Source organism: Cebus imitator, unplaced genomic scaffold (genome assembly GCF_001604975.1).
Source record: "Cebus imitator isolate Cc_AM_T3 unplaced genomic scaffold, Cebus_imitator-1.0 Scaffold9, whole genome shotgun sequence".
Taxonomy (NCBI): Eukaryota; Metazoa; Chordata; class Mammalia; order Primates; family Cebidae; genus Cebus; species Cebus imitator.
In genome coordinates this window covers 12,433,387-12,460,831 of record NW_016107324.1, presented here as the reverse complement: position 1 = coordinate 12,460,831, position 27,445 = coordinate 12,433,387, and the positions used below count along the sequence as shown (strand labels likewise).

General features: G+C 49.3%; 2 protein-coding genes and 2 non-coding genes across 4 annotated transcripts; 3 read left to right on the top strand and 1 right to left on the bottom strand.

Annotated features, from left to right (window-relative positions):
- The first annotated feature begins 1,798 nt into the window (after window positions 1–1,798).
- On the top strand, window positions 1,799–7,469 carry LOC108316318 (creatine kinase U-type, mitochondrial). The gene is made up of 9 exons (XM_017546083.2): window positions 1,799–2,475; window positions 3,079–3,277; window positions 3,468–3,563; window positions 3,954–4,175; window positions 4,320–4,405; window positions 4,521–4,644; window positions 6,289–6,423; window positions 6,886–7,011; window positions 7,219–7,469. Exons 1-9 carry the CDS (start codon window positions 2,327–2,329, stop codon window positions 7,333–7,335), a joined length of 1,254 nt encoding a protein of 417 aa, XP_017401572.1. The 5' UTR covers window positions 1,799–2,326; the 3' UTR covers window positions 7,336–7,469.
- A 193-nt stretch (window positions 7,470–7,662) lies between these two features.
- On the bottom strand, window positions 7,663–27,198 carry STRC (stereocilin). The gene is made up of 29 exons (XM_017546072.2): window positions 26,221–27,198; window positions 25,135–25,920; window positions 25,022–25,046; window positions 23,009–24,266; window positions 21,998–22,060; window positions 21,793–21,897; window positions 21,482–21,648; window positions 20,966–21,152; window positions 20,713–20,828; window positions 20,299–20,431; window positions 19,778–19,960; window positions 19,436–19,474; window positions 19,098–19,265; window positions 18,899–18,964; window positions 18,317–18,442; window positions 17,575–17,633; window positions 16,368–16,491; window positions 16,151–16,263; window positions 13,286–13,421; window positions 12,682–12,878; window positions 12,392–12,482; window positions 12,027–12,183; window positions 11,261–11,430; window positions 9,424–9,579; window positions 8,890–9,032; window positions 8,552–8,700; window positions 8,225–8,322; window positions 7,989–8,136; window positions 7,663–7,823 (listed from the first exon to the last, which is right to left on the bottom strand). Exons 1-29 carry the CDS (start codon window positions 26,264–26,266, stop codon window positions 7,735–7,737), a joined length of 5,298 nt encoding a protein of 1,765 aa, XP_017401561.1. The 5' UTR covers window positions 26,267–27,198; the 3' UTR covers window positions 7,663–7,734.
- LOC119473892 lies at window positions 10,874–10,979 on the top strand. Its single transcript, XR_005203147.1, has one exon. It is a non-coding gene; the product is annotated as a U6 spliceosomal RNA (small nuclear RNA).
- LOC119473911 lies at window positions 21,277–21,375 on the top strand. Its single transcript, XR_005203169.1, has one exon. It is a non-coding gene; the product is annotated as a small nucleolar RNA U13 (small nucleolar RNA).
- Window positions 27,199–27,445: the final 247 nt, after the last annotated feature.

Sequence of the window (27,445 nt, the reverse complement as noted above, 5' to 3'; positions counted from 1 at the left end):
TAAGATAAAAGTATTTTTTGTTGTTTTTAAATGAAATAAAAATCTAAAAAAAAAAAAAAAAAAACACTATTGACAATAGTTCTTATTAAATAAATAACATACCATATATCAATGCCATATATTGATTACTTCCATATGCTGTAGAATACGTTTTTTTAATGAGTATTGATATATTATATGCCTGTCAAAGGCACATAAGGGATAAGAAAAGTGCACATGTACATGTGTTTTCCCTGGGGAATTATTGAATTATTGTTCAAATTTGGGCAGCTACTCTCTAAACTTGGGTAATTTCTCTTACTTCTCTGGCTGTCTTATTTCTCCTTCTGTAATTATCTCTTCCCACTCCCTACCTCCTTAATCTTAGTAACCACCCTCTCAATCAAATAGCAACCTTACTGCTCTGAAAGATTATCTCCCTATTTACCTGGATAAATACATGCTATTCTAAGAAATTATATTTATTTACCCATGGCTATTTTTTAACCTAGTTAAAGAGGCCTCACAACACAGGTAACATTTTCCACATTGCAGAAACATAACTCTGTTCTCTAATAATTGATGTCTTTCCAGGAGAAGAAGACATGGACCCAAGAGACAAGTGGGCACTTCTAAGAATACCCACAAATGAAGAAGGTAGAAAAAAGAAAAGACACAAAGGAGGCCTAGAAGGAATGAAGGGAATGAGAGTAGTGTGGGAAATACTTGATGTGAAGGGAATTCTGTTTCCCAAATACTCTCTCTTAAGATTTCCAAGTATCTTACTGTCTTGTGGGTACACCAGGATAGCAGAGGGAAGGGACTAACGCCACCGTGCTACTCCATCTTAACTGATCCTCCACACAGAAGCCCCTCATCTCTATTTCAACTATAGCATTCATTCTCTTTGCTACCAGGACAAAGGTCGAGTCATACGTGGAGCTGGGAAACACAGCCCTCTCAAATCTGAATATGCGTTTTATGAGGAGAGAGAGCAGGAGAGGGGACCATCAGAGAGGCAGAGACTCCCTGATGACCTCATGCCCTTGTACACCACTCGCCTTTACACTCTGGATTAAACAGCATTAGGGAGCCAAGAGAGGAAACACATGTGCTGTCTGGAGACCTGTGCCTGCCTGTTCCAGTCCCACACCCAGTCATCTCACCACACCCTTCACCTCACTTTCTCACGTTCTCCTCCAGCCCAGGAACTAGGAACTCCGGAGAGAGAAGTGAAGGGAGAGGAGGAAGAGGAAACTAACAATTCTTTGTCCAACCACAGCCCCACACCCAGCACAACCAACAGGTGGGCAAGCTTGCCAAGAATACACAGAGGACGTCCTGAGAGTAGCAAACAGGTCTGAGCCTGGAAAAGACGCAGAGAAGTAAAAGATCAAAGGTGAGGTAGGGGACGGGGAGGAAAGTGGGAGAGACAAAAGGAAAAAAAGCGGGGTATCATGAGAAGTAAAGGCAGGAATAACAGGGCTTCAGACTTGGACGCAGAATGGAGGTGGAGGACACAACACAGATGGCCTAAGAGTTAATATTTCCCTGGTTCCTCCCTGGGAATCCTTTCTCAACCTTGTAAGGAGCGCACAGGGGTGGCAAGGAAGCACCCTGGTCTTCTTCCTGGTTCTAAGGAAAAGGTGACCTTGAACCAGTGGGTGTCTTTCCCAGTGCCTGCCTCTAACCCTGTGCTTTCTCCATATCCTCCTCTGCTATCTGTGTTTATTCCGCGGTTTCCTCGCGACTGCCCCGGGAGATGGGAGAGGTGGCTGAGGCAGGCCAGAAGCAGAGAAGTTCGGCAATGTCACCCTTGCACACCTACAGTGTAGAAGGATCGGGTTTCGGCTTAAATCGAGGGGTTTGGGGGAAGGGTATTGGGGTTTAGCTAGTCCACGTGGGTGCTGTCCTCTACTTGGTGCTGAAATCTGGGCGACCTCATCCCGGGGGGCTTTCACCCCGGGTTTTAGGCGCGCGAGTCTCAGGCCCAGCTAATTACCTGGCGGATGCTGCCCACCCCTGCCCCCACGTACCTAGCGCTGTGGCAGGCGGGAAGGCGGGGCCTAGGGGAGCCCCACCCCTGAAGACTGCGGCTGGGGCTTCCCTCGCCTCCTCCCGCCTGCCCGCCTGCCACTAGCTCATTGCGCCTCTCCTGCAGTCTGATCGGTACCGGCTCCTATTCCGGCTCTAACCTCCACTCCGACCCCCATCTCGGCTGCAGCCTCGGACCTAGCTCCGGCCCTCAGTCTATCCGCTTGCATCCTCCCTCCCTGTTCCGGATCCTGCCTTGCGCCAGCGCCTACTCCAGGATCCCGTAGCCATCCCGTAGCCAGACCCTCAAGCCATGGCTGGTCCCTTCTCCCGTCTGCTGTCCGCCCGCCCGGGACTCAGGCTCCTGGCTTTGGCCGGAGCGGGGTCTCTAGCCGCTGGATTTCTGCTCCGACCGGAACCTGTACGAGCGGCCAGTGAACGACGGAGGCTGTATCCCCCGAGGTAACAGTGCCTGAGGCGCGGGAGGGGGCGGGGGCAGGTGGTGATGGGAATGAAGGTGCGGGTAGAAATGAGAATCCGGGCAACAGAGAAGGGCTATAATCACGAAGGCCCTGGAGCTGGAGGGCTGTACAGTCTGCAGACCTCAGTGGGGTGGGGGTGGGGGCCAAAACCATAAAGCAAGAACATTCCTGGGGACCTGTCAAGACCAGCTCTGGCCCTGCGAGTTCTAGCTGCACTTGCTGCCCAAATCCCTAATTGTTAAGCCAGGAACTATTCTTTTCGCTCCACTCCATCTCCTTCCCTCATTTCTTCAATTCCTCTCCTTAGTCTTTCCCCTCCTCCATCCCTAGTGTTGTGTCATGGAAGGAAAGAACTGAGCAGATCTGGAGAAACTGAGCTGGCTAGCCAGAGGCAACTAGAACTATTAGGAAAGAATAGACTCTGAAAGTACCTAAAGAGATTACCAAGGTTTAGCCTCTTTCTAATTCCCCCTCCTCCCACGGAGCAAAGCCAGTCATGGCCAAGTGGACAGCTCCCAGGTAACTGCACTAGGTCTAGGCCGCTGTGCCCTCCCTCCATGGTTACTGGGTACCCCCTCCCTAGTGCTGAGTACCCAGACCTCCGAAAGCACAACAACTGCATGGCCAGTCACCTGACCCCAGCAGTCTATGCACGGCTCTGCGACAAGACCACACCCACTGGTTGGACGCTAGATCAGTGTATCCAGACTGGCGTGGACAACCCCGGCCACCCCTTCATCAAGACTGTGGGCATGGTGGCTGGAGATGAGGAGACCTATGAGGTAGGGGGTCCCCAGAGTCTCCCTGGTGATCCAACTCATCTTCCCAGTAATCCCAGTAATCCTTCTCCCTAAAGACCTCTCAGTTTCCCCCAAGACTCGGAGTTTTCTGACCCAGTGAAATCAATGCACAATTGAAGCCTGGGGAGGGATTTCCTCTCCTTAACCATCTCTCCCTCTTAACTCCCCTTAGGTATTTGCTGACCTCTTTGACCCTGTGATCCAAGAGCGACACAATGGATATGATCCCCGGACAATGAAGCACACCACTGATCTGGATGCCAGTAAGGTATGTTTAAATATTCCACTTCTGATTTGCATTGCCTGTGTACAACACTCTGTATCTCCAATCCCTTCACCTTATTTCCTAACTCATGGTCATTATACTGCTGAGCTTTTAATCTTAATGTAAGGAAAGAATCCTATCTTCAGGAGCAGCATATATGGAGATTAAGGATAGATAAGAATGACCATGGCCCCAAGATAAGCAGTTTGGGGAAGGGTCTGCAAGGCCCCCTTCAATTGGAGTGTTTTCCCAATGAGCCTCTTCTTCCAATGCACACAGGAAGAATACACAAAGAGTCCTCAAATCCCTAAGGAAGGTCTTTCCTTTCCCAGGGGCCCTCAGTTCCCACCCACTGTGTTTCTGTGACTTATATTCATTTTCCTTATTTCTCAGATCCGTTCTGGCTACTTTGATGAGAGGTATGTATTATCGTCGAGAGTGAGAACTGGCCGAAGCATCCGAGGACTCAGTCTGCCACCAGCTTGCACGCGAGCAGAGCGACGTGAGGTGGAACGTGTTGTGGTGGAAGCACTGAGTGGCCTGAAGGGTGACCTGGCTGGACGTTACTATAGGCTCAGTGAGATGACAGAGGCTGAACAGCAGCAGCTTATTGATGTGAGGGCCTTAAGAGGGAGCTGGGTTGGGGGAGCAGATGGAGAAAAGAGCCAGAGGGGAGCCTGGGCCAGATGAGACATGGGCTCTGAGAGGTCCAGGGGCCACCATTAAGATTCTTAACCCAAGTCCCTTTACTTTTCCCAGGACCATTTTCTGTTTGATAAGCCTGTGTCCCCATTGCTGACTGCCGCAGGAATGGCTCGAGACTGGCCAGATGCTCGTGGAATTTGGTATGAGGCTGCTTCTTACCTCTTTTGTATTCACGCCCTCATAAATGCTTTTTTCCCCTCTGTCTCTCTCAATTCTTGCCTTGCCTCTTGATCACTGTCCTTCTCCGGCCCTCAGGCACAACAATGAGAAGAGCTTCCTGATCTGGGTGAATGAGGAGGATCATACACGGGTCATCTCCATGGAGAAGGGCGGCAACATGAAAAGAGTGTTTGAAAGATTCTGCCGAGGCCTCAAAGAGGTTGGAGAAGAGTGTGTAGGGTTGCTAGGTGGGAGGACAAAAGGAAAATCGAAGAGTAGCATAAATAGATTATGTCATTTGTAAACCAATCCAGGACATGTCTGATAGTAAAAAGGGTTGCCATTAATCACTCTAGGACTAAAAGAATAAACCAGCTGGGACTATACTGGGAAAACCAGGACATGTGATCACCCTAAGATTAGGAAGAGAGAAAGAATATCAGGAACCTTAGGACATGAATAAGGCAGTTGCCAGATAATGCAAAGAAGGAATAACCGAGAAGGCAGGTCAGTGCCTGGGATGTGTGGTGTGGGATGGTGAAGTGTGCAGATAAGGAGATGATTTGAGCTTAGATTGATGTTGGTGGGGAGAGGTTGCTGTGTTCATGACTCTATTATAACTACCCAGTTCTGATCCAAGGTAGGCCTTGTCTCTGGATTCTATCATTCTTGCTGAAGTACCGTGTCTAGGCTTTAAGCTGAGAGTTGGGAGGGAGACTGGGGAAGGTGGAGGATAGAATGGTTTGAGTTCTAGAATGTGTGGCTGTAGATGAGAGGTTGAACTTAATCCTCAATCCTACATAGATTGGTTCTCCATATTGAAGTCTACATTAGAAAACCCCATAAAGCCAGTTCTTACTGTATGTTCTCATACATACAGTTCTATTTTAGGCTTGCAAAGAAAAAAGAGCTCCACTTTTAGATTCTGAGCAGTTTCTACTATTTTTGGCAAGTAATAGATAACATATTCTCACTATGAGTGGGTAAGGAAGTAACTTTAAATTATATGCCTCAGTTTCCTCATCTGTAAAATTGGGATAATGAGATTTTCTACATTTTAGGTTGTTGTGGGGATTAAATGAAATACAGGTAAAGTACTTGGTCCACAGTAAGTGCTTAATAAGTGTTAAAGTGTTAGCTGCATTATTATTCTAGATGGAAGGGTTTCCCCATGTTCAACATGTAAGATATTCCCCTATGCCATGGTTCTTTCTGAACTGTAATCAGGATCCCTTTACTCATGTTGGGTAGTGGTCTTTGTGACCTGTATTCTGGTAGATCCCTTGTCTCTTCAAGTCTAATAGTCACCTTGATGACTACATGGTTAAGTGAAGCAAAACGCCTTCCCCTGCCCCCCATTCCTATGAATCTGGCTTTTCTGCTCTGTTTTCGTCTTCTCTGCTTTCACACGTGTTCCTTTCACAGCTAACAGAAGGTTCTCTTACCTCTTCCTAACAAAGCTTACACCTTCATTTTCTGCCTGAAAGGACCCTTCCAAGCTCTAGACTCATTAGCAAAGCAAAGATTATCAATGCATGTATAACTCATTGAATAATCAATCCTTTCTCAGTTGTTTACCACCTCTGTTCATTTTCCTAGATCATCCTTAATACACCACCCCCTTGAGTTTTTCTTCCACATATTTTCACAATCTCATTATTATTCACATCATAATTTTGCATCACACATGCATGATAATAATAACAAACCATTTTCACCGAAGAAAAAGAGCATTGTCATTCATTCACAGCCAAGTTTCTGTTCTAGACATATTTCTAGTGTTCTTGTGTGTCTAGCTAAGGGAGGGTCCAGGGTTAATGAAAATCTCCCTGATTTTTCGTTAACAAAACCTTTGTGGACTCAGGTGGAGCGACTTATCCAAGAACGTGGCTGGGAGTTCATGTGGAATGAGCGTTTGGGATACATCTTGACCTGTCCATCTAACCTGGGCACTGGACTTCGGGCAGGAGTGCACATCAAACTGCCCCTGCTAAGCAAAGTAAAGGAGTTGTGGGGTTACAGAGGGGTATGAGTAAGGAAGGGTGGGTTGTGGATGGGGAGGGAGTGGACCCTTTGGAAAGGCTAAAGGGTGAGGAGACCGGCTGGGCACAGTGGCTCATGCCTGCAATCCCAACACTTGGGAGGCCAAGGCAGGCATATTACTTGAGCCCAGGAGTTCAAGACCAGCTGGGCAACCTGATGAAACCCCATTTCTACTACAAATACAAAAATTAGCCAGGTGTGGTGGAGGCTGAGGTGAGAGGATCACTTAAGTCTAAGCCCAGGAAGTCAAGGCTGCAGTGAGCTATGACCACTCCCAGCCTGGGTGACAGAAAGAAACCCTGTCTTTAAAAAAAAAAAAGGAAAAGGGCCAGGAGACAGCTCTGAGCAGGTTTAGGGCTCTTTCAGGTAGGACTAGTCTCTGCCTTGACCCTGCTCTCAATCCCTATCTCCTCTCCAGGACAGCCGCTTCCCAAAGATCCTGGAGAACCTAAGACTCCAAAAGCGTGGTACTGGAGGGGTGGACACCGCTGCCACAGGCGGTGTCTTTGACATTTCTAATTTGGACCGACTAGGCAAATCAGAGGTGAGATCCTAAGGGATTAGGGTGAGGAGCAGTATAGGTCTGTGGGGGCTGAAACATGGCAGTGAGTAAGCCTCAGGAATGTTAACAGAATCTGAAATGAAATTCAGGTTGAGTGGGGAGGCAATTGGAAATGAGCAGGCAAGTCAGTCAGTGCTAAAGAAAAACTCAGATTGTAGAAAACAGATATCAAGGATTAGTGTCCTTCAGGTGGAGCTGGTGCAACTGGTCATCGATGGAGTAAACTATTTGATTGATTGTGAGCGGCGTCTGGAGAGAGGCCAGGATATCCGCATCCCCGCACCTCTCATCCACACCAAGCATTAACTCCCCATCGCCAGCTGATGACTCAGGATTCCCAGGAGTTCTGTTCATTCTAAGGAGGGCTCATTCTACTTTGCTCCGGACCTGCCCCCGCATCCCCTGCCTCCATCCTAGTAAAGACTCCTTGCTATACTGCAGTTGTCTGTGTTTTTTCTAATGGTGGGGTGAGGAGGGAGCAGCTTTCAGGAAATGAAAAGAGGCAGTGGGATTATTTATGATGGAAAGAGACTCCAGTTATGGCATGCCAGGAACACTGATTCTCAGGTGGGTGGAAAGCATTAACATTTTACCCATATTCCTCATCAGCTTCTGAGAATAATCAGGATGCACTTCTGTTTGCACTTTATTCTTTATGACTTAAGATTTCTCTCCCCACAGTCTCCTTCTACTGTATAGACAGGCTCATAGCAGGTGGCCAAGGAAGCTGATTGTCAATACCAGGGACCAGGAAGGTTGTGACCAGTCCCAGAGGCCCCAGGCTGTACTTCGACCTATAATAGACAGAGAATGGAAGTAATATCACAACTCTGCTCTCCAGGAGCATTGATACTTGGAAATTAGCTCTCTGCCTGTAGACTCCTTCATTCCAGGGATCTCCCTGGGGTCTGATTCTGGGTCAGGAGATGGAGGGTCAAACTGTGCAGCTGGGAACTCACCTTGCTGTTCTGGGCTCTCCTTCCCCTCATGCTGGGCCCATGCAACTGCTCGTCGCTGCTCAGGACTCAGAAAGGCCATTTGCTCAGGAGTGACAGCCACAGCCTGAGCACTGGTGAGACTGGACAGTTGGGTGGGACTAAACACCACCTAGGGGCAGGGGTAGGAATCAGTGCATGCATGTAGTCCCTGTTGGGCCCTGGCTCTCCTGTGGTCATCCCAGTCCATTAATACTTACAGCAAATTTAGGAGGAGGGATGACAGAAATGGCAAGAGGAGTAAGACCCTGGATCTGTCCCCGCAGCAGTGCTGAAAGAGCCAGGTCTGGGATCCCAGCTGTTGAAGCAAGTGGCATCCAAACATTGTCTTAGACTGATGTTCCTTCTCTTCAAACCTATAGACCTCTCTAACTACTCCCAAAATGCCCTACTGCAGACCTTCCCCAATATGTCTCCAGCTCCTTACCTAAATACCTTCTCAGGCCCCCACCTAAGAATTGTGGGGCAGTTTTCCACTCAGTCCATCCATGGTATAGAAACCAAACCAACTTATACCAGCTTCCCACCTGCTATTGTGCCAACTTCAGTGAAGATCTCAGGCCCCCAGTTACTGATTGGGCCAAAGCCACCAGGCAGTACAAGGAGGTGAGCCAGAACCTCCAGTTGTTCCTCAGAGCACTGGAGATGCAGCGTGCCCAGGAAGAGAGCTGCTTGGCTGTAGAAGAGTGGGAAGGAAGGAAGAAGAATTCAGCTTCAGCAAAAGGGACTGTGGTCGTGAGACAAAGGAAGAGATGGCTTCAAATGAGTTCCCTTCTTCCATGGGACCACACCTTCATGACCCTTGTTTCCCCAGTAAGTCCACCTTTACCTCAATACCACCACCCTCAGCCCCTTCACAAGTGACCTAAACTCCCAACTGCTGATGTGCTGTAGCTCCTCTGGCCGCAGTCCACAGAGCGTATAACCCAGTGCTGTCAAATGAATGAAATCCAGGTGGCTCACATGCCGACCACTCTGCCGTAGGAAACTGGAGACCACAACCCGGAGCTGGGGCAGGGGTTAGGGGCAGAGGGAAAGGAGAAAAGTATGGAGAATTAATGGACAGGGAAGTGATTAGGGAAGTGATAGGTGTTAATGGGTTATAGCCTGTTACTATTAAGACCTAAAGTGCCTTGGGGAAGGTTGAGGATTCAAAAAAGAAAAGGATAGAAAAAGAGGAGGCCTCTGGGAAAAGAGGCAGGAGACAGTACTATGTGTCCAGGACCTCAGAGTGAATAAATCAGAGTCCTGAAGGTCACTAGCATGGGGTATTAAGAAAAGATAGAAAGAATGACCAGATAGGGTCACAGGGAAAAATTCCTTGGGCTTCAGATGATCTAGAGGGCTGGGTCTGTAGGATGGGTGTTTGGGAAATGATAGGGAGGATAAAAAGTATTACCTGGGTGGAGCTCCAACCATCTATCTGCCCCAGGGTGCTCAGCACTCCCCAGTCCACTAGAATCAGCTCCTGTAGTTCCCGATCTCCTAGACCTATTAAGAGCCGACCCAGCTGTAGGATCTGCTCAGGACGAAATCCCCGGGGGGGACCCCACAACTAGGAGAAAGAGAGGAACAATGTGAGTGGAAAAGCAGTGGACTGGGAGTCAGAATGCTGGGTTTTAAGTCTTGCCTCTACCCTTAGCTGTGTAACTCCAGGCAAGTCACTTGCCTTTTTGTTAGTTTCCTCCACTATAAAATGAGGCAGTTGCCTTACAGTTCCTCTGACTAAGTTATTTTCAAAGACATTAGAGTCAGTAGAAAAGAAGAGCAAACTAACTTTAGTCCATGAGTTCTCAACTTTTATGTGCATCAGACACAGAGACACTTATTAAAATGCAGATGCCTGAGGACTGGCACTGTGGCTCACACCTGGAATCTTAGCACTTTGGGAGGCTGAGCTGGGAGGAATGCTTGAGCCCAGGAGTACGAAACCATTCTGGGAAACATAGTGAAACCCCACCTCTACCAAAAATACAAAAATTAGTTAGGTGTGGTGGTATGCACCGGTAGTCCCAGCTACTTGAGATGCTGAGGCAGGAGGATCATTTGAGCCCAGGATGTAGAGGTTGCAGAGATCACAACACTGCACTCTAGCCTGGGTGACAGAGAGTTTGTTTCCAAAAAAAAAAAAGCAGATGTCTGGACTCTTTCTCCCGGAGACTGAATGACCGATCGACTGATTATTTATTTATTTATTTATTTATTTTTGAGACAGGGTCTTGCTCTGACACCCAGGCTGGCGTGCAGTGGTGTGATCTCGGCTCATTGCACCCTCCACCTCCCGGGGTCAGGGGATTCTCCTACCCCAGCCTCCCAAGTAGCTGGAATAACAGGTGTGTGCCACCACACCCAGCTAATTTTTTTTTCTGTTCTTAGTAGAGACAGGGTTTCGCCATATTGCCTAGTCTGGTCTCAAACTCCTGGGCTTAAGCAATCCACGTGCCTCAGCCTCCCAAAGTGCTGGGATTACAGGCATGAGCCACTGCGCCCAGCTTCCCAGAGGTTTTTATTAAGTCATTCTAGCGTGGTAATCCAGCATCGGCATTAAAAACCTGTTCCCAGCCAGGTGCGGTGGCTCACACCTATAATCCCAACACTTTGGGAGGCCGATCACAAGGTAAGCAGTTTGACACCAGCCCTACCAACATGGTGAAACCCTGTCTCTACTAAAAGTACAAAAAATTAGCTGGGTGTGGTGGTGCACATCTGTAATCCCAGATACTCAGGAGGCTGGAGAATCATTTGAATCCAGGAGGCAGAGATTGCAGTGAGCATTGCACTCCAGTCTGGGTGACAGAGTGAGACACCATCTTAAAACAAAACAAAACAACAAAAAAAAAACCTGTTCCATGCTTGCTTCAGCAGCACATATACAAAAAAATTGGAATAATAAAGAGATTAGCACGGCACTTGTGCAAGTATAACATGCAAATTTGTGAAGCATGCCATAATTTTTTTAAGAAAGAAAAAAGAAAATAAAGGAAAAAGTTGGTTCCCTTGATGATTGTGATATGCATTAAAATTTGGTAATTACTCCTGTTGTCCCTCTATTCATTGTACTGGCTCTCTTTCCTCAGGATTTATCTCCCCTCACCTCCTACTTGTGACCCAAATCTTTTAACTCTTTTATCTCCTGCTTCTCCCACCTCTCATCCAACTCTTTATTCTCTTTGTGTCCCACATCACACCCAAACAACTTCCTCATGGCCGATCCCAGTTGGCTCTCCATCCCTAACCTGTTTTGCTTTGCCCATGGCTGCCCGTAGTTCCTCAGGCCCAAGTCCTGGGTCTCCTGCAAATTGTGTCAGGCAGTCCTCAAAGTCTGAGAGCTCCATCTCTGCAATCTGGGTGGCAGACCAGGCTGCTGGGAATGTCCCTCGTACATCTGCACAATTTGGCACAGGTTCTGAAGAAGGAAGGCAGGGCCAGGAGGTCAGTGTAATATTAAAATATGCCCAGAGAGATATCTGTAGATGGAATGATCCTTCCAACCTTTGGAGGATGGAGCACTGGGGGAAGTAGGGATCAAGGGATTATTACAGGGCAAGATTTATAGGGCTTAGAAGATAACAGAAGAAGAAGTGATTGGAGATGCCAAGTCCCTCGTTTTATAGATGGAAGACTAAGGATGTTGCCCAGACATTTAATGGCAGAGCTGAATTCAAACCCAGTTCTTTAGCCTCACAATGCCTCCTTCAGAGCTTCTAGGGATCTCCCCAGCAGAGAGCTCCACACTTAGCCAAGCTAGAGCTGAGTCAGCTGTTTATAGAGACAAGAGAGCAGGAAAATGGGAGTTGTGGACTTAAAAGAAAATTTAATAGTTTACAAACTCCCAGAGCTATAGAATTCTAGAACTAGAAGAGACTTGAAGATCATCACTCTAACCTCTAACCGTGCTTTATAAATTAGAAAACCTAATCCCAGAGAAGCGCACATGTAGAACCCAGACTTTGATACTCCCTGTACATCCTACTGGACATATGAGTATTTGAGGAGTTTCACCTGGAAGATCCTCAGCAGCTGGTCGTACCACCCCTGCCACCAGGGCTGCTTTCTTGGCAGCAAGCTGTGGCCCCCTACACAGCTGTCCAAATCTGCTCTGCTCCCAGCTCTGCTGCTTTTCTAGAAGCCGCTCCAGGGTCTCTGGACCCAAGGCCTCCTGCATGAGAAGATAGAAGGAGAGTGGGGAGATCTGGACAGGTCAGGGCCTACTGCTATAGCTATATTTATAAAGTCCTGTCTCTGTTTCGCAGTCTCCCCCCGGATCTAGGCTTCACATCCTTTGCCCTCTTTGGCCATGGGTCCCCATAACCAGCTCACCAGTCCCCTCAATGCATTTACTCCCTTCTCTTGTTCCTTCATCTCACCCTGGGGATCAAGGAAATTGCCTCAGTTGACAGAGTGAATAGTAGGCGTCCAGCTTGCTCTACTTCATCCTGGCTCCATAACTCTGGTTTCCTGGGGGACAGGAAGAAGATCAGGGGCTGGGGAGCTGAGGGGAACTGTGAGGACAAGAAAGGGGAAAGAGGACATGCCAGGATTTGGAACAGGGGGCTCCAAGGGACCTTAAGAATATGGAACAGACTGCCACTGATTATGGAGGTTGAGGGACTGGGTATAGGATGAATTAGAATCTGAAGTTCTCAAAGGTCCATACCCAAGAACAGGCTCCTGCAATAGCAGCCATCCCAGCTCTGTGGCAAATGTCTCTCCTAGGCAGTAGCCTTGCAGCTGACTGAGATGGGACAGCAGGATCTGTAGGGGGATCCGTCGTGTGCTCTCTATCCCCAGGAATCCAACCAAAGGGCCTAAGGTCTCCAGCACTTCCCCTGAGACTGCAGTCTCCTTTGGAGCCTGGAGAGGAGCATTGGATCTTGGACAATGCACCTCTGACTCAGAGTACCAGACACTTTGATCAAGACACCAAGCCCCCTGACCCTCCCTCCCTCCTGCTCTCAACTCAGCACCCTATGATGCTCACTGCCTTCGTTCACTTTCTAAAGCGATGAGCCCACATAGGAGTAGGCAGAAAGGAGGTGGACTCCAAGGGATTTCTTGGGCTCCAAGAGGTATGGACAAGTAACATGAAACAGATTATCAAGGAACAGAACCCAGAGGCAAAAACAGGGCCTTGTAGAAAGGAACCTGTTTGGCAGCAAGAAAGCAAGAAGTAGAGGTTTGGGGGACAGTCAGAGAGCATTGTTTGAGAAGCAAGAATTGCCCAGGGCAGCAAATCTCAGTTTGGTAGGGTGGACTCTTACCAGGTTTTGTAGTGCCCTCTCTGCCAGGGCTGCCTGGTGGAGTGGGGTCAGTGCCAACAGCTGCTCTGGAGCTCTCTGCACCAGCTCCACCACCAACATAATAGATTCATTGGATAGTCTGTCCATTAGCTGGATTCTGTTACAGCAATGTGACAACAACAGCATTCAGTTGGAACAGAACCAAGTTGAGAAGGGACCACAGAACACCACATTCCTCAGCTAAGATGTGACCCCAGACCAAACTTAGTGAAGCTGGACAGGACAAGAACTGATAGTAAGCAACTCCACGCCCACCATCAAGCTTGAATGGAGGAGAAAAAGGGAGTGACGTATTTCTAGTCTTCCTAAAAAGAAATAACAAACACTCCTACCTAATCTAATGGACTCAAAAGCTCCAAATATTAAGTATCATTAACATTTCCCCATTTTACATATTAAAAAACAGGTTCACAGAGATCAAAGGTAGGGTCTCTCACTCCCAATTGCAGTTTTTTCCCAAAGGGCCACCCTTCCTCTACTTGTGAGACCTCTTCTTGTTTGCATAATGCTATACAATTTACAAAGTTCTTTCAGGTGTTATCTCATTTGATCCTACAATAAGACCTGGCCTCACTCCATTACCCAGGCCGGAGCGCATTGGTGCTGCGATCTCAGCTCACTACAACCTCTACTTCCCAGGTTCAAGCAATTTTCGTGCCTCAGCCTCCCAATTACCTGGAATTACAGGCATGTGCCAACACACCCAGCTAATTTTTGTGTATTTAGTAGAGATGGCATTTTGCCATGCTGGCCAGGCCAGTCTTGAACCTCTGACCTCAGCGATCCACCCACTTTGTCCTCCCAAAGTACCGGGATTACAGGTGTGATCCACTGTGCCTGGACAAAATAAGTCTTTTTCTTATCCCTCTTTCACTAATGAGGAACTCAAGTTTTCTGACGCATGGTCTAGGATGTTTCACCTCATCTGTGACCTTGGGATTCTAAATAGTCTCACAGCACCCACATATTTAAACAGATTTGAATAGCATTAAAAAAATAAAAACAGGCTTGGCGCAGTGACTCACACCTGTAATCCCAGCACTTTGGGAGGCTGAGGCAGGTGGATCACGAGATCAGGAGTTCGAGACCAGCCTGACCAACGTGGTGAAACCCCATCTCTACTAAAAATACAAAAATTAGCCAGGTGTGGTAATATGTGCCTGTAATCCCAGGTACTCAGGAGGCTGAGGCAGAAGAATCGCTTGAACCCGGGAGGTGGAGGTTGCAGTGAGCTGAGATCATGCCATTGCACTCCAGCCTGGGTGACAGAGTGAGACTCCATCTCATAAATAAATAAATACAAATACAAAAAACACTTTTGCCCAGAAATCAGAAGTGATAGCCTGTACCCTACCTAGCATTGCCAATTCTGGAATTGGGCTAAGTCATACAAGAGCTAATGTCTGTGGAAAGCCCTATAAATATGTAAGAATGTTGGGAGGCCAAGGCAGGTGGATCACTTGAGGCCAGGAGTTCGAAACCAGCCTGGCCAACATGGTGAAGCCTCATCTCTATAAAAAATACAAAAATTAGCCTGGTGTGGTGGTGCATACCTATAGTCTCAGCTACTTGTGAGACTGAGGCAGGAGAATTGCTTGAACCTGGAAGGCAGAGACTGCAGTGAGCAGAGATCACATCACTGCACTCCAGCCTGGGCAACACAGTGAGACTCCATCTCAAAAAAAGAATGTAAGGATGAAGTCAACTGCTTTTACTCCATTTCATCTCCATATCTCCAGGAAGGCTATAACACTAGCATTTTCCTACTCTGACTTACAGTGCAGATGGCAATGGGGTCGTGGTGGGGGTAAAACAAGAAAGGCAGCATATGAGTAAGATACTTAAAAACTTTTAGCTCTCTGGGTTGGGAGGAGCCTTGGGTTCCTACAGCCTTGTCTTCTCACAACCTATATATGAATGTGCTCCACAACATTCCTGCCATGGGGCCATCTGGCCTAGGCTCAAACAGCTCCAATGACCAGGAACTCACTACCTTAGTTTTTCTTTCTTTTTTTTTTTTGAGATGGAGTTTCACTCTTGTTACCCAGGCTGGAATGCAATGGCGTGATCTTGGCTCACCGCAACCTCCACCTCCTGGGTTCAGGCAATTCTCCTGCCTCAGCCTTCTGAGTAGCTGGGATTACAGGCATGCACCACCATGCCCAGCTAATTTTTTGTATTTTTAGTAGAGACAGGTTTTCACCATGTTGACCAGGATGGTCTTGATCTCTTGACCTCATGATCCACCCGCCTCGGCCTCCCAAAGTGCTAGGATTACAGGCGTGAGCCACTGTGCCCAGCCCTAGTTTTTCTTATACTATGTAAAAATCTGATCTCCTCTAATTATTCTTAATCTTGTCCAATTGGGCCACTCATAAACATGACAATCTAATTTCTACTTGATAGCCCCTCAGGTATTTCAAGGCATTTATCACGTTTTTAATATATTTTCTTTCTATCTACACCTCTGAATGCACTGAGAACACAGGGCCCTGAGCAAACTACAATCCTTTGGGGCAGAATTGGAGCATTGCCTCCCTCACTTCAGATACTCTATCTCAATTAATGTGGGTTAGGTTATTGTAAGATTACTTGGTAGGCCTCAATACAGTGTTGCCACCCTCAGCTGCCCCATGCTGGTGCCATTTTCTGGGAACCAGTCAATACACAGAGCAACTTTGAATAGAGTCTTCTGCTTTGGACTATAAATGATGTCAGGGAACTACCAGACAGAAAAACCACCTCCTCTAGGGCATTCCCTAAGGGTAGATCTTCACCCTAGATTGAGTTTTCTGAGGGGCCAATATCTCCAGCTGTAGTACTTACGGTAAGTCCAGGAGTAGCTTGCTATCCAGCCCATTCAGTTCTGGCCCTAGAGTTGTCCATTCTGGTTGTGGCATTGCCACCCTCCGCTGTAGCTCTGCCCAGATACAGGCCCTCTGTAGGGAAGCAGGATGAGGCCAGAGCAGAACATAAGAGCTGGGTTCTATACCTAGGGTCCCAGCCTCCCTGCTCCCACTAATGTCCAAGCACCACCTCTCACCAGGCTCCCTCGAACTCTAGTGTGCAGTTGATAGATCATGTGCACCACTTCAAGGAAGTCTACCATTGAGTTGATCTGCTGCAGAAACTCACAGGACATGCCCCCTGCCATGGTGCCCAGAGCCCTGTGGGTATGTGAGTGGGTAGATGCTCATTCAACACATGCCACAGACTGTCTGCTCCTTGATATCAGTACTCTCAACACAAGTACAGATCTTCATTTACGGCAATTTATGGTTTGAGCAATGTTTTAATATATTCTCATCAGCTTCCCATAACATCACTGCTGTTTATCAGAGAAGAAAAGAATTTACAGATGTCAGGTGACATTCTCAACATTATTCTACTAGAAATGTGGTAAACTGAAACTAGAGCCATATTGTAGATTCTGAAGCCCTTGGGAGGCTGAGGTGGGCAGATCACCTGAGGTCAGGAGTTCAAGACCAGCCTGGACAACATGGTGAAACCCCATCTCTACTAAAAATACAAAAATTAGCTGGGCATGGTGGCGCATGCCTGTATTCCTAGTTACTCTGGATGCTGAGACAGGAGAATTGCTTGAACCTGGGAGGCGAAGGTTACAGTGAGCTGAAATCGTGCCACTACTGCACTCCAGCCTAGGCAACAGAGCAAGACTCCATCTCAGACAAAAAAAAAAAAAAAAAAAAAAAAAAAAAAAAAAAGATTCCGAAGCCCATGGTTCTTTTACTGTGGGTGTAAGTAAAGTGATACCTTCTTATTCCTATTTATTCTTGCTTGGCCAGAAGTCACCCTGAAGTAAACTAATAGTAGAAAACGTCTACTGGGAGTTTACAACAGGCCAGGCACTGTGTTAAATATCTTATATGACTTACCTCATTTAATCTTCATAATAACTACCTATGAGGCTGGTGCCATTTTAATTCTCATTTAAAGAGCGAAAACTGACACAGGGAGGTTAAATGACTTGCCCAAGAGCACAAGTAGGTGACAGGACTAGAACCTGAACCCAGGTTTTCTGAGTCCTTTGGTTCTAGTCAGGGTAGGCATGGCACTGCGGAAGGACAGGAGGGCAAAGAAAGGAGCTAGGAGAATGTCCATGAGGCAGGAACTATGCATCATTCATCCCCATATTCCCCCGTTCCATATCACATGGTGCCTGGCACACAGTAAGCATTCAAAAAAAATGTTGGTTGAATTCAGTTCACTGCTCAACACAAGTTACTCACTGTAGATTCCTAAGGGTCAGGTTGGTGGGTACTTGCATCTTCTTCCAGAGAAACTGTGCCTACAAGAGAAAGGAAGATGAGCCACTTCACAGAAGAGACATTGTTCAAGGATACTGCCTAGAGTGGAGAGGCAGGAATGCTTTGGACCCAGTCCTGCCTCTTCACTCTGTGGGACCTACCAGCCTCCCACTCTCCCAGATGCCCACTCCTCATTAGAGAGAGTGAGAAAGAAATGAAAGAAAAGGGAAGGAGAAAGAAAAAGAAAAGCAAGTCACATTATAAGGGATACTAAGGGGCTAGGTGTGGTGGCTCAGGCCTGTAATCCCAGCACTTTAGGAAGCCAAGGCAGGAGGATTGCTTGAGGCCAGGAGTTCAAGACCAATCTGGGCAACATGATACCTCAACATAGTGTCTCAATATAGTGTTCACATTTTTGTATTGTCTGTCTCTACAAAAATTTTAAAAATGAGCCAGGCATGGTGGTAACCGCCGGTAGTCCTAGCTATTCAGGAGGCTGAGGCAGGAAGACTGCCTGAGCTCAGGAGTTTGAGGTTACAATGAACTCTGATCATGCCACTGCACTCCAGCCTAGGCAACAGAGTGACTTTGTCTCAATCAATCAATCAATCAATCAATCAATAAAGGATACTAAGGATAATCTGGCCAAATAGGGCTGAGGGATGGGTACAGAAGATAGACTACATTGAGTGAGGGAGTTCTGAAATTAAGTGGGGAGAATCACCTGCTGCTCAGACCAGGGCAGCTCCCGGTAGCGTCTTCGGTTTGCCAGAAGAGCTGAGGAATCCAGTTGTAGTAGCTTTAATGGGAGCAGGGGAAGCAGGCAATCTGGCCAGGTGGTGGAAATAGGCTGCTGGCGGTGATGGGTATAGCAGTGTAGTGAGAGAGTCTAGACTTAGCACTCAGAGAAAAGGAACCATGGGGGCGGAAAGGGACCAAAGCTAGGGCAGAAGTGGAATGGCATTTGCTACTGTATCAATAAATGCCTAAGAGCCTCACACTGCAGGCTGCTGTGGTCAAGTGCTGCTTCTAGTTAGGCACCAGATGAACAAAGTCCCTTAGCTTCTCTGAGCATTGGTCTTTTCATCTGAAAGCAGGTGGTTGGCCTGGAAGATTTCTCAGGCCCTTCCAGATTTGACATTCTAGGACAATGTGGGTCATGCTGTCCTGCATCTGGAACTGCTAATGGGTAAAGAGCTAACCTGAACTCTCAGGGCCACCGCAGGGTAGTGTGGGAGGCAGCACCAGCCATATGAAACTGCCCTGGAATGGAGAGAGGAGCTCACCTGGGAGATCTCACACTTACCTGACCAGGGATGCACACAGCTGGACCGGCACCTGTTGTACCCATATTTTTAACGCCATCTTTCACCTGCATGAGAATTGTTTGTGTGTGTGTGTCAGTGGGGAGGTATGAATGGGCTTCCCTGGCCACAGGGAAGATGTCTTCCAACCAGAGAGAGCCCATATCCCTGATTGTCTCATCCTCCTTGCTACTCTCATACCCGAAAGGTCTGCAGCAGTGCTGCGGTCTGGCAGGCTGAGAGGCGTGACAGTTCTGGGGCCAGGCAGGAACAGGCCCCAACCAGGACTCTCCTAGGAATGGCCTGCAGTGTCTGGGGGCTGAGGCCTGGCAGCAGAAGGTGCAAGGAGCAGAGTTCCTCCAGGGATAGCTAAAGAGCAAGAGAGACAAGGCCTGAAGAAGGAGGGAAGGGTGGTGGGGAAGACAACAATCACAAGGCAGCAAGGCACGACGGGAGCGGAGAGGGAGGAGGGGCAGATGCAGGAGCCAGGGAAGAAGGGGAGACCTCTGGTGGGAGGCTGAGAAGTTGCTGCTACTCACATCGTGCCTGGGGAGGAGCCGTCCAAGCAGCAGGGCAGCCTGTGTAGGGATGGGACCAAAAACAACAGCTCTCAGGACCCAGCAGCCAGGTCCTTAGCAGCCTTCCTAAGGCAAGCCCTCCAAAACTTCCCACTCCCTCTTAACCATTCCCAGTAACCACCCTCAGTGACTCAGGTAACTTCTTGATCTGAGGAAGGTGAATGAAGGTGTCTTCCCGCGGACAGTTTATCTCTACTGTTCACCCAGGGAAAGGAGGGGCTGGTTTTTTCCCTGAATGTGATTCACTTGACTGGGACTCAAGCAGGGATGGAGGGTGAATGCCAGGGAGTAAGACAGGCAAACCTGAGCAGGTGTAACACTAGTTCCCTGCAGGACAGGAAGCATGGCTCTAAGCTGGGGCTCTGACAGCTCCTGCAGGAAGCGGAGGCCCAGCTGAGGGAAGAGAGGGGCCCAGACCCGCAGTTCCCGGGGGCTCAGGACTGCTCCTCCAGATGAGCGCAACACCCCTAGAAGTTCATATGCCACCTGTAACCAAAGAAGGTTTGGGACTGGAGAGAAAAGACAGATGAACCTTCTTCCTCTCTCAATTTCCCAGGGCCTGGGCTAGGGTTTGGAACTAGGGACTGGACTGGAATGGATTAGGTTCAAAATGGCAAAGGGTATGTTTGGGATGCCACAGACCAGATAGGGAAGGGCCAGAAAGAGGTGGTAACAGGTATGGCCGTGGAGTAAGGAATGGTGGTTGCAAAAGTGGAATGGGGGCTGGCACCGCTGTGCTCAAGCTTGGTTGACACAATGGGAAAGCCATCCACACAGACCCAGGGGAAGCCTAGAGTCTTGTAGGCTTGTGCTAGGGGGCTCACCCGTCCTTCTGGGCTGAGGGTCCCGTTGGCTGCACATTCCAGCAGCCCCCGCTCTACCGGCCCCATCGGATCATTCAGGGGTACTAGGCTCTGCAGCTCCTCAGGGCTCAGGAAACAGGCGAGGGACCCAAGCCTGAGGAGGGCATGAAGCTGACCTTCATGTGGCCCCTGAGGCTGGCACTAAGGCAGGCCTGGCAGCAGATGGTGTGGGTACATACACTGGGCACTCTGACCACTATGCCACAACACAGGGGCACCATCTATAGACCTCTCTCCTGGAACTCTATGCTGCCTGGGGCCACTGCCTGCTTCTTGCCCCTTCCTTCCTAAAACACTGACCCACCATGACATCTGTACCTTCCTCTCTCTACCTCTTTCACTCTGGCCTTGATTACTGATCCCATGACAACTCACCTGCGTACCTGCTCCTTGCCATCCTGGACACTCTGGTTTACCAGGCTGCGCAGCACATGGCGGGCATGCCCTGGCCCCAGACCTGCTGCCGGCCAGCTATCCTCCAGGGCCTGGATCTGAGATGGGGAAGGTCAGCTCACACTGGGGTCACTGTGGAGCTCTTGCAGGGAGGTGCCACTGAGAGACATGCCATTGACTGTCATCCCCACTAGCAGAAGATGGGTCAGTCAAGTAAAGAAGATGATTCTCATACCTGGTGAGGGCTGAGCTGCAGAAAGTTCTCCAGAGGGAGGTGGGGGAGCAGGGGCAGCACTGCCCACAGCAGCTCCTGGGGCCAGGCAGGTACTTCCCCAAATAGTTCAGGGGCCAGCAGTCGCTTTGCCAGAGCCTCCTTCTGATCAGGCCTCATTCCTGGGCTGTAATCCCGGATGGCAGCCAGGCTGCGGGAAGTAACGGGTCTTAACCCTTTGTCTTCTTCCAAACTGGTTTTCCCTGGCCCTCTGTAGCCCTGGTGTCTAGATAGGAAGGAGACTCTCCCTGGTTTTAACAGAGAGGAGCTCTCTGATCCTTTTATAGTTCATCAGCATGATGATTGGGTTTTCACTCAGGTGTGAGATGTGCCTCTCAAACCTTGTAACATGTTGGCACATTACCTATCTGGCACGAAAGAAAAAAAAACAGAGAGGAGCTCTGGAAGAGGCTGATCCAGGTGGATGGGGCTGCTGGCTTGACCCTAACAGGAGCAGGATGAGAAGTGCAGGAAACTTACACACTGTCATTGGCTAACAGGGATGGTGGGAAGCGCATCAGGTCAGAGACAGCCAAGAAAGGGATGAGTGGTGACAGGTCAATGAAGAGCTGGGAGGTGAGGCGAGGGTACCGCTGGAGCAGCAGGGCTGTCAGGTGACCCAGGGCCTGCTCCTCGGATGGTGTTACCTGTAGGGGCACAGGAATGGATTCTGGCTCTGAAGATGCTCAGTATACCTGCCATTTCCTCTCTGGAGTTCCTCCTCCCACTAAGGCAAGTCCTCTGAACACTAGGCTCCAGGTGCCCTTGCTCCCCTTTCCCTCTATGCTCACCTGCAGCTTCCCCTGCAACATGAGGGTCAGGAAGCCCTGTGCAGCCTCCCTCTCTGCTGAAAGCACCAGCTGCTGGAGGTTTTCTGGGGGCATGTGCAGGTACGCCTGCAAATGGCAGGTCATGGCAGGTATGGCCTCAGGGAGCAGGGACCTCCAGCCAGGCTGTCACCCAGCCCACCCTTGTGCCCTCCACTAGAATTTTTACCTGCACTAGAATCTTCAGGGCCCAAACACTCTTTTCCCTCTGGAGCAGATCCCACAGCACAGGCTGGTGGGAAGAAAAACAAAATGCCAACAGAGCTGTCTTCTTTGTCTCTCTTGCAGCTCTAGAGGGATTCCAACTCCACTTGCTGGGATGCTTGTCCTTCATCTCAAGTATGATTCTTCAGCTATTAAGCTCGTTTAGGTCCAGGATAATGTCTCTAATTTCTCTCATACCCTCTCCCATGCCAGGTTCATAGTTGGCTCAATAAATACTTGTAGACCTGAACCAAATACTATGACTATCTAATTCCCTTTTACTGGGTCCAGGGCTTGAAAAAAGGTGGCCCTAACATGGAGTAAGGAGTCTATATATATCCTACAGAACCTAGCAAAGTACCTTGCATATAACAGGCACTCAGTGAATGACTTGTGGTATTTAACATGTTCTAACCCCTCCATTCTACGGAGTAAAACCTGAAGCCCAGAAAAACTAAATCAAATTGCTTGCCTAAGATCACACTAATTTGTGGCACCGTTGAACCTAGAACCAAAGTCTTCTGATCGGTAGTGTCCCTGAATCTTTCTCATTCTTGCCCTATCTTCCTGTATTCGGCCAGCCTCCAATTCTCACTCTCTAGGGGAAAAACTAGAGTCCTCTAACTTGATCCCTTTTCTTTCTGGCACAGAAAGGGGGAGAGTCAAAGAACCCAAAAGAATAGCAAGGTAACATTTACTGCACGTTTATGTATGATGCACTGTGCTAAGCCCACAGCACGTATTATCTCATATACCATTATCATCCCCAGTTTGTAGAAGAGAAAACTATTGCTCAGAGAAGTTAAACAATTCATTCAAGGCTGGTAACAGAACCAAGATATGAATCCAAGCCTGTCTGACTCTAGAGCTGTGTGCTTAAACTACTACCCTACACTACTGCCTCTCAGTATTCAAGGAATTCCCCTGGAGGCCCTTCTCACTGTTCTAGGAGCTTTCGCTCTGGCAGAGCACTCACACTAAAGCAGGCCAGCAGCTCCATCTTGCTTATACCAGAGCTGGGGTTGACAGTGGGTTCAAAGCCTGGTGGCGTTGCTTGCTCCTCCTCTTGTTCCAGGTATTCCCCAATCGTTCGTAGCACACTGCGCCGGCCCTCTGGGCGGAAGGCATCCCAGAAGGAGCAGTTGTCCGGGAGACTAGAGAGGAGTAGGGCCCGACCCAGCATCCCCTGGGCCTCAGCCCCTCCAGCCCCTGGACCCAAGAGGAATGTCAGCAGGCGCAGGAGATAGTGTAGGCGTGTGGGGTGAGCAAGGGCTGGCACAGAGGACTGACAACGTGGCAACTGGGATAGCAGGCCAAGAAGGAAGGGCCCGGGGGCCAGACAGAGTGGGGATGGTCCCAGTGGTGGCAGAGAGGGCAGAAGGGGGCCCAGGAGTCCTTCTAGGAAGCACGTGTCATTGCCCCCACGGCTTATCCTGCATTGGCCTGCTAGCCAAGGCCAGAAGGGCACCAGGGACTCATACATGGTGTCATTGGCACAGACCATCACCAGGAAGCTGCCCCCATCTGGGCAGCGTTCCCCACAGGGTCCAATGTAGCAGGGTGGGGAGGCAGTGACATCTAGGGTGGGGCCCTGGCACACATGCTGGACCCAAGCCTGGTTGCTGGGAGGCACAGCCTGTAGACTTGCCTCCCCACACAGCCGCTCAGCCCACAGAGTCTCATTCTCCAAGAAGCAGCCCCAGAAGATGTCTGGGGTGAGGGGAACAGGGGGCAGGCCTTCAGGGCAGCTGGTAGGGGGTGGGAACAGGTCAGCACAGAGCTGTTTCACCAGGCGGCGGTTGGAGCCAGACAGGGCTGAAAAGGAGAGATTGTTACAGACTGCATCCAGAAACTCATCAGGAAACTGGTCATGGCAGGCCTGTAGCCAGCCTTGAGCACCTGGTGCCCATGAGACTGCATACCACACAGCTGTCTGACAGATGGCAGTGGTGCTGGGAGGGGACTGTGGAGTGGCAGGCTTGGTGTTCTGGCACAGCAAGTGAATGGAGAAGTTGGAAATGCTGTAGGGTGGTGCTGCGCCTGATTGGTTCTCACAGAGGGCCTCCACAGTGATGGCTCGCCGTTGGCGTGGGCTGATGTGGGCTGAGGGCTGAGAAGCTCTGGGCAGAGGCACACCCGTGCTCAGGCAGTGGAGGAGGGCGGGGGGTGGGGGTGGTGATCCAGACAGAAAGCCCAGCGCCTGGACATCCCAGGAAAGGTTGTGTCGAATGCCCCTGGGTGCAGAGGGAGGAGCAGGCAGGATCTGGTCAGTTCACATTTCCTCCAGCTGAAGATTCTGACCCTGACCTAGAGCCCCTCAAGGGACATGGCAAGCATGGGCTTTTTTACAAGTGAGGTTCCTGAGAGTTTAGGCATTAGTGGCTGAAATGTTGCAATGGGGCAAAAGGGAGACAGCTGCCTTGCCAAGACCCAAAATCACCTAGGAGAAGACCCAGTTAGTATTCTTTCTGTCCACCTGGCCCCTTTTTGTTTCCTTTCTTCATATGCTTTTAGATAGCTTAAACACAACCCTCAGCGGGCCTCTTGTCAGGAAATCTGCTCAGCAACTCAATATGTCTAACTATGCTCTGGCACTGTTGCACTGAAGTGGTAAGGGGGTAGAGGAATCCATTTGTGTCCTTATTTTTCATATCCCATCTTTATTAGCTAACGTATTAACCACTAGGTGCCAGCAGTGTTTTGTTTGCATATACAGTATCAAGTCATTTAATCCTGTGCAACAACTCTGTGGTAACTAATATTATTCTTGTTTTATAAATGGGGAAACTAAAGTATAGAAAAACTATGTAACCTGCTTGAGGTCATATGGCTTAGGAAGAGGTGGAGCTGGGACACCAGCTCACTCCAAAACCACTAAACCACACTCCTCCCATCAGTTTCTACTTCCTCTCTGGAGGCTCATGTCTTCAGCTCTCCACCTCCAGACTTCCCAAGCCCATTCCCTCAGAAGTGGTCCGCTCTTACTTACCATAAGAGCAGCTGTTGAAGGCTACCTAGGAGGAAAAGAGTAAGGAAGAGAACTACCCCAATCTCACTTTTCTTGCCCTGCCACATCCCAACCCCAGCCCTGGCCACACTCACCTCCCTGGCACTGCCCATTGGAATCAGGCTCTGGCTGCCCCAGAATGGAAAAGACCTCATCCTGCAGGGAGTGAGTGACACGGAGCAGGCCCTCATGAAAGGCAGCATAGAGGGGGGCCCCCACTGTGCGTAGCAGACCACCCCAAAGAGCCTCCTCGGAGCCTAGCTCCCCTGTTGGGGTTAGCAAACCCAACAGACCCTGCAAAAAGTGAGGAGTTGGCTCCCTCCCATCGAGGACTGTGGCATTAGTGGGGTCTGCACTGGGCTGCACCTGCACCAGAGCCTGCCAGCGTGTGCCCTCTAACAACAGCAGCAAAGAAGGCAACCAGTCAGCAGCGAGGACACAGTCAGAGGGCCCATCACGGGTGCATGGGGGCCGAGTTGGGGTAGAGGGACCCCCAGGAACTAAGGCTCCCAGCAGCACCTCCATGAGTCCACCCAGCACCCCTGCCTGGTGCACCAAGAAATCTCGGGGAGTCTGCTCCTGTCCCAGCAGTGCCAGCACATCCCCCAGCAGCCCTAGCATTGGCTCCCAGTCGGGGCTGCCTCTCAGCGTCACTAGAAAATCATGGAGCCGGAGAGCAGGGGGCTGGAGAGGTGGGGGCTCTCCTACTGGTCCCTCCTCCATTCTCCCAGGCTCAAAGGAAGAAGAAATGTTGGCCAGGAATGTAGAGAACCGTGAGTGGCTCAGGGAGCCCTGGGGAGCCTGGTCCAGAGTGGAGAGCAATGACTTCAGGAAGGAGAGACCAGGGTCCAGGGACTGAGGCCCAGTAGGGGCCAGAGTCACTGTAAGGAGAGAAACCAGAGGTTACTAAAGAGGAGGAACCTGGAGCCCAAAGAGCCCTGCCCCTGAGCACCATTCCCTACCTGGATCTAAAGATGAGGTGAGGGGATGGTGAGCTGAGCCCTGTTGGTTGGCTCACAGTAAGTCTTGGCCTGCCTTTCTTAACCTTCATTGTCTTCCTTTGCACAAGTCTCTGCCTCCCTCCTTTTTCCTTTTATCTAACAGGTTAACCTCCACATTCTTAATGTCTTTTTCTAGCCACCCTCCTCCTCCTCATCCCCAGTTCTGCTCACTGTTCTCACCTGCGCAGGACAGCAGCAGCAGCAGTGGCCAGAGGCTCAAAGCCATGTTTCCAGGTGAACACTGGTACTGGAAGTGGTGAGTCCTGGTTATTCTCACCTGTGGGATAGCCAGGTGAGGGCAGGGCACTGCAGGCAGCTTGAGGCTCCACTGACACTGTAGTGTGGTCTTTCAGCAAACAATATCTGTAACCTGACAGCAGGTTTGTTACCTGAGCCACTGAATATCTGATCCTTTGGCTCTGGAGAAGGGTATGCTTCTGTGAGAGGGACCAATGATAGCGGATCCCAGGGGCCCCTCAGAGGAACCCAAGGAGATTGCTTGAGTTAGGAGCCAGTGATGCAGAAAGGAATAGGCAGACATGAAGATGGAGAACTGGAGACCTGGGGAGTAATCTGGGGTTCTGCAGAAACATAGAAAACAAAAAGGATATGAAGGAGCTAAGAAGCAAGAAGGATTTGAGGAAATTGAGGAAGAAAGGACACCCAGGAGAAAGAAATAGGGCAGCGAGGTATAAACAGATGAGAAATGAAGACAGAGGTTTGGTCCAAGGAAGAAGAATTCAGGAAGAGGAGAGCTGCTTTCAATTCAGTACTCAGAACCACAGAATGTCAAGAGCTGAGCAGTACCCCAGAGATCACATAGAGCAAACTTTTCAATTTATTGATAAGGAAACAGACAAAGAGAAATGTGATTTACTCGTTATGCCATTCAAATGTTTGGGTCTTCCCTTTGGTTCTCTCTCTGTGGCCTAGGTGAAAGCCCTATCAAAAATTCTGAGCCAAGAAGAGATAAACCAGGTTAAATCACTACACACAGGGACTGATCTTTCTACACACAGAACTGCCCATAGAAGAGAGAGAGAGAGAGAGAGAGAGAGAGAGAGACGTTTCATTCAAAATAATCTGGTTTGATCAGGGTTAGAAGTCTTTTTTTGTTGTTGTTGTTGTTTTGTTTTTTGTTTTTGTTTTTTGAGACGAAATCTCTCTCTGTTGCCCAGGCTGGAGTGCAATGGGGCTATTTCACCACTGCGACCTCTGCTTCCCAGATTCAAGCGATTTTCCTGCCTCAGCCTCCTGAGTAGCTGGGATTACAGGCATGTATCACCACACCCACCTAATTTTTGTATTTTTAGTAGAGATGGGGTTTCGCCATTTTGGCCAGGCTGGTCTTGAACTCCTGACCTCACGTGATCCATCCACCTTGGCCTTCCAAATTGTTGGGATT

Bases quoted from the DNA above. Each gene is read 5' to 3' on its own strand.
- LOC108316318 (XM_017546083.2), top strand. From the start codon at position 2,327: ATGGCTGGTCCCTTCTCCCGTCTGCTGTCCGCCCGCCCGGGACTCAGG. The intron at 2,476-3,078 runs GTAACAGTGCCT...CCCCCTCCCTAG, and splicing joins CGGAGGCTGTATCCCCCGAG to TGCTGAGTACCCAGACCTCC. The intron at 6,424-6,885 runs GTAAAGGAGTTG...TCTCCTCTCCAG, and splicing joins AACTGCCCCTGCTAAGCAAA to GACAGCCGCTTCCCAAAGAT.
- STRC (XM_017546072.2), bottom strand. From the start codon at position 26,266: ATGGCTTTGAGCCTCTGGCCACTGCTGCTGCTGCTGTCCTGCGCAG. The intron at 18,443-18,898 runs GTAAGTGTGAGA...CACCGCCAGCAG, and splicing joins CTGTGTGCATCCCTGGTCAG to CCTATTTCCACCACCTGGCC. The intron at 8,137-8,224 runs GTAAGTATTAAT...CCCTGCCCCTAG, and splicing joins TCCCTCCTCCTAAATTTGCT to GTGGTGTTTAGTCCCACCCA.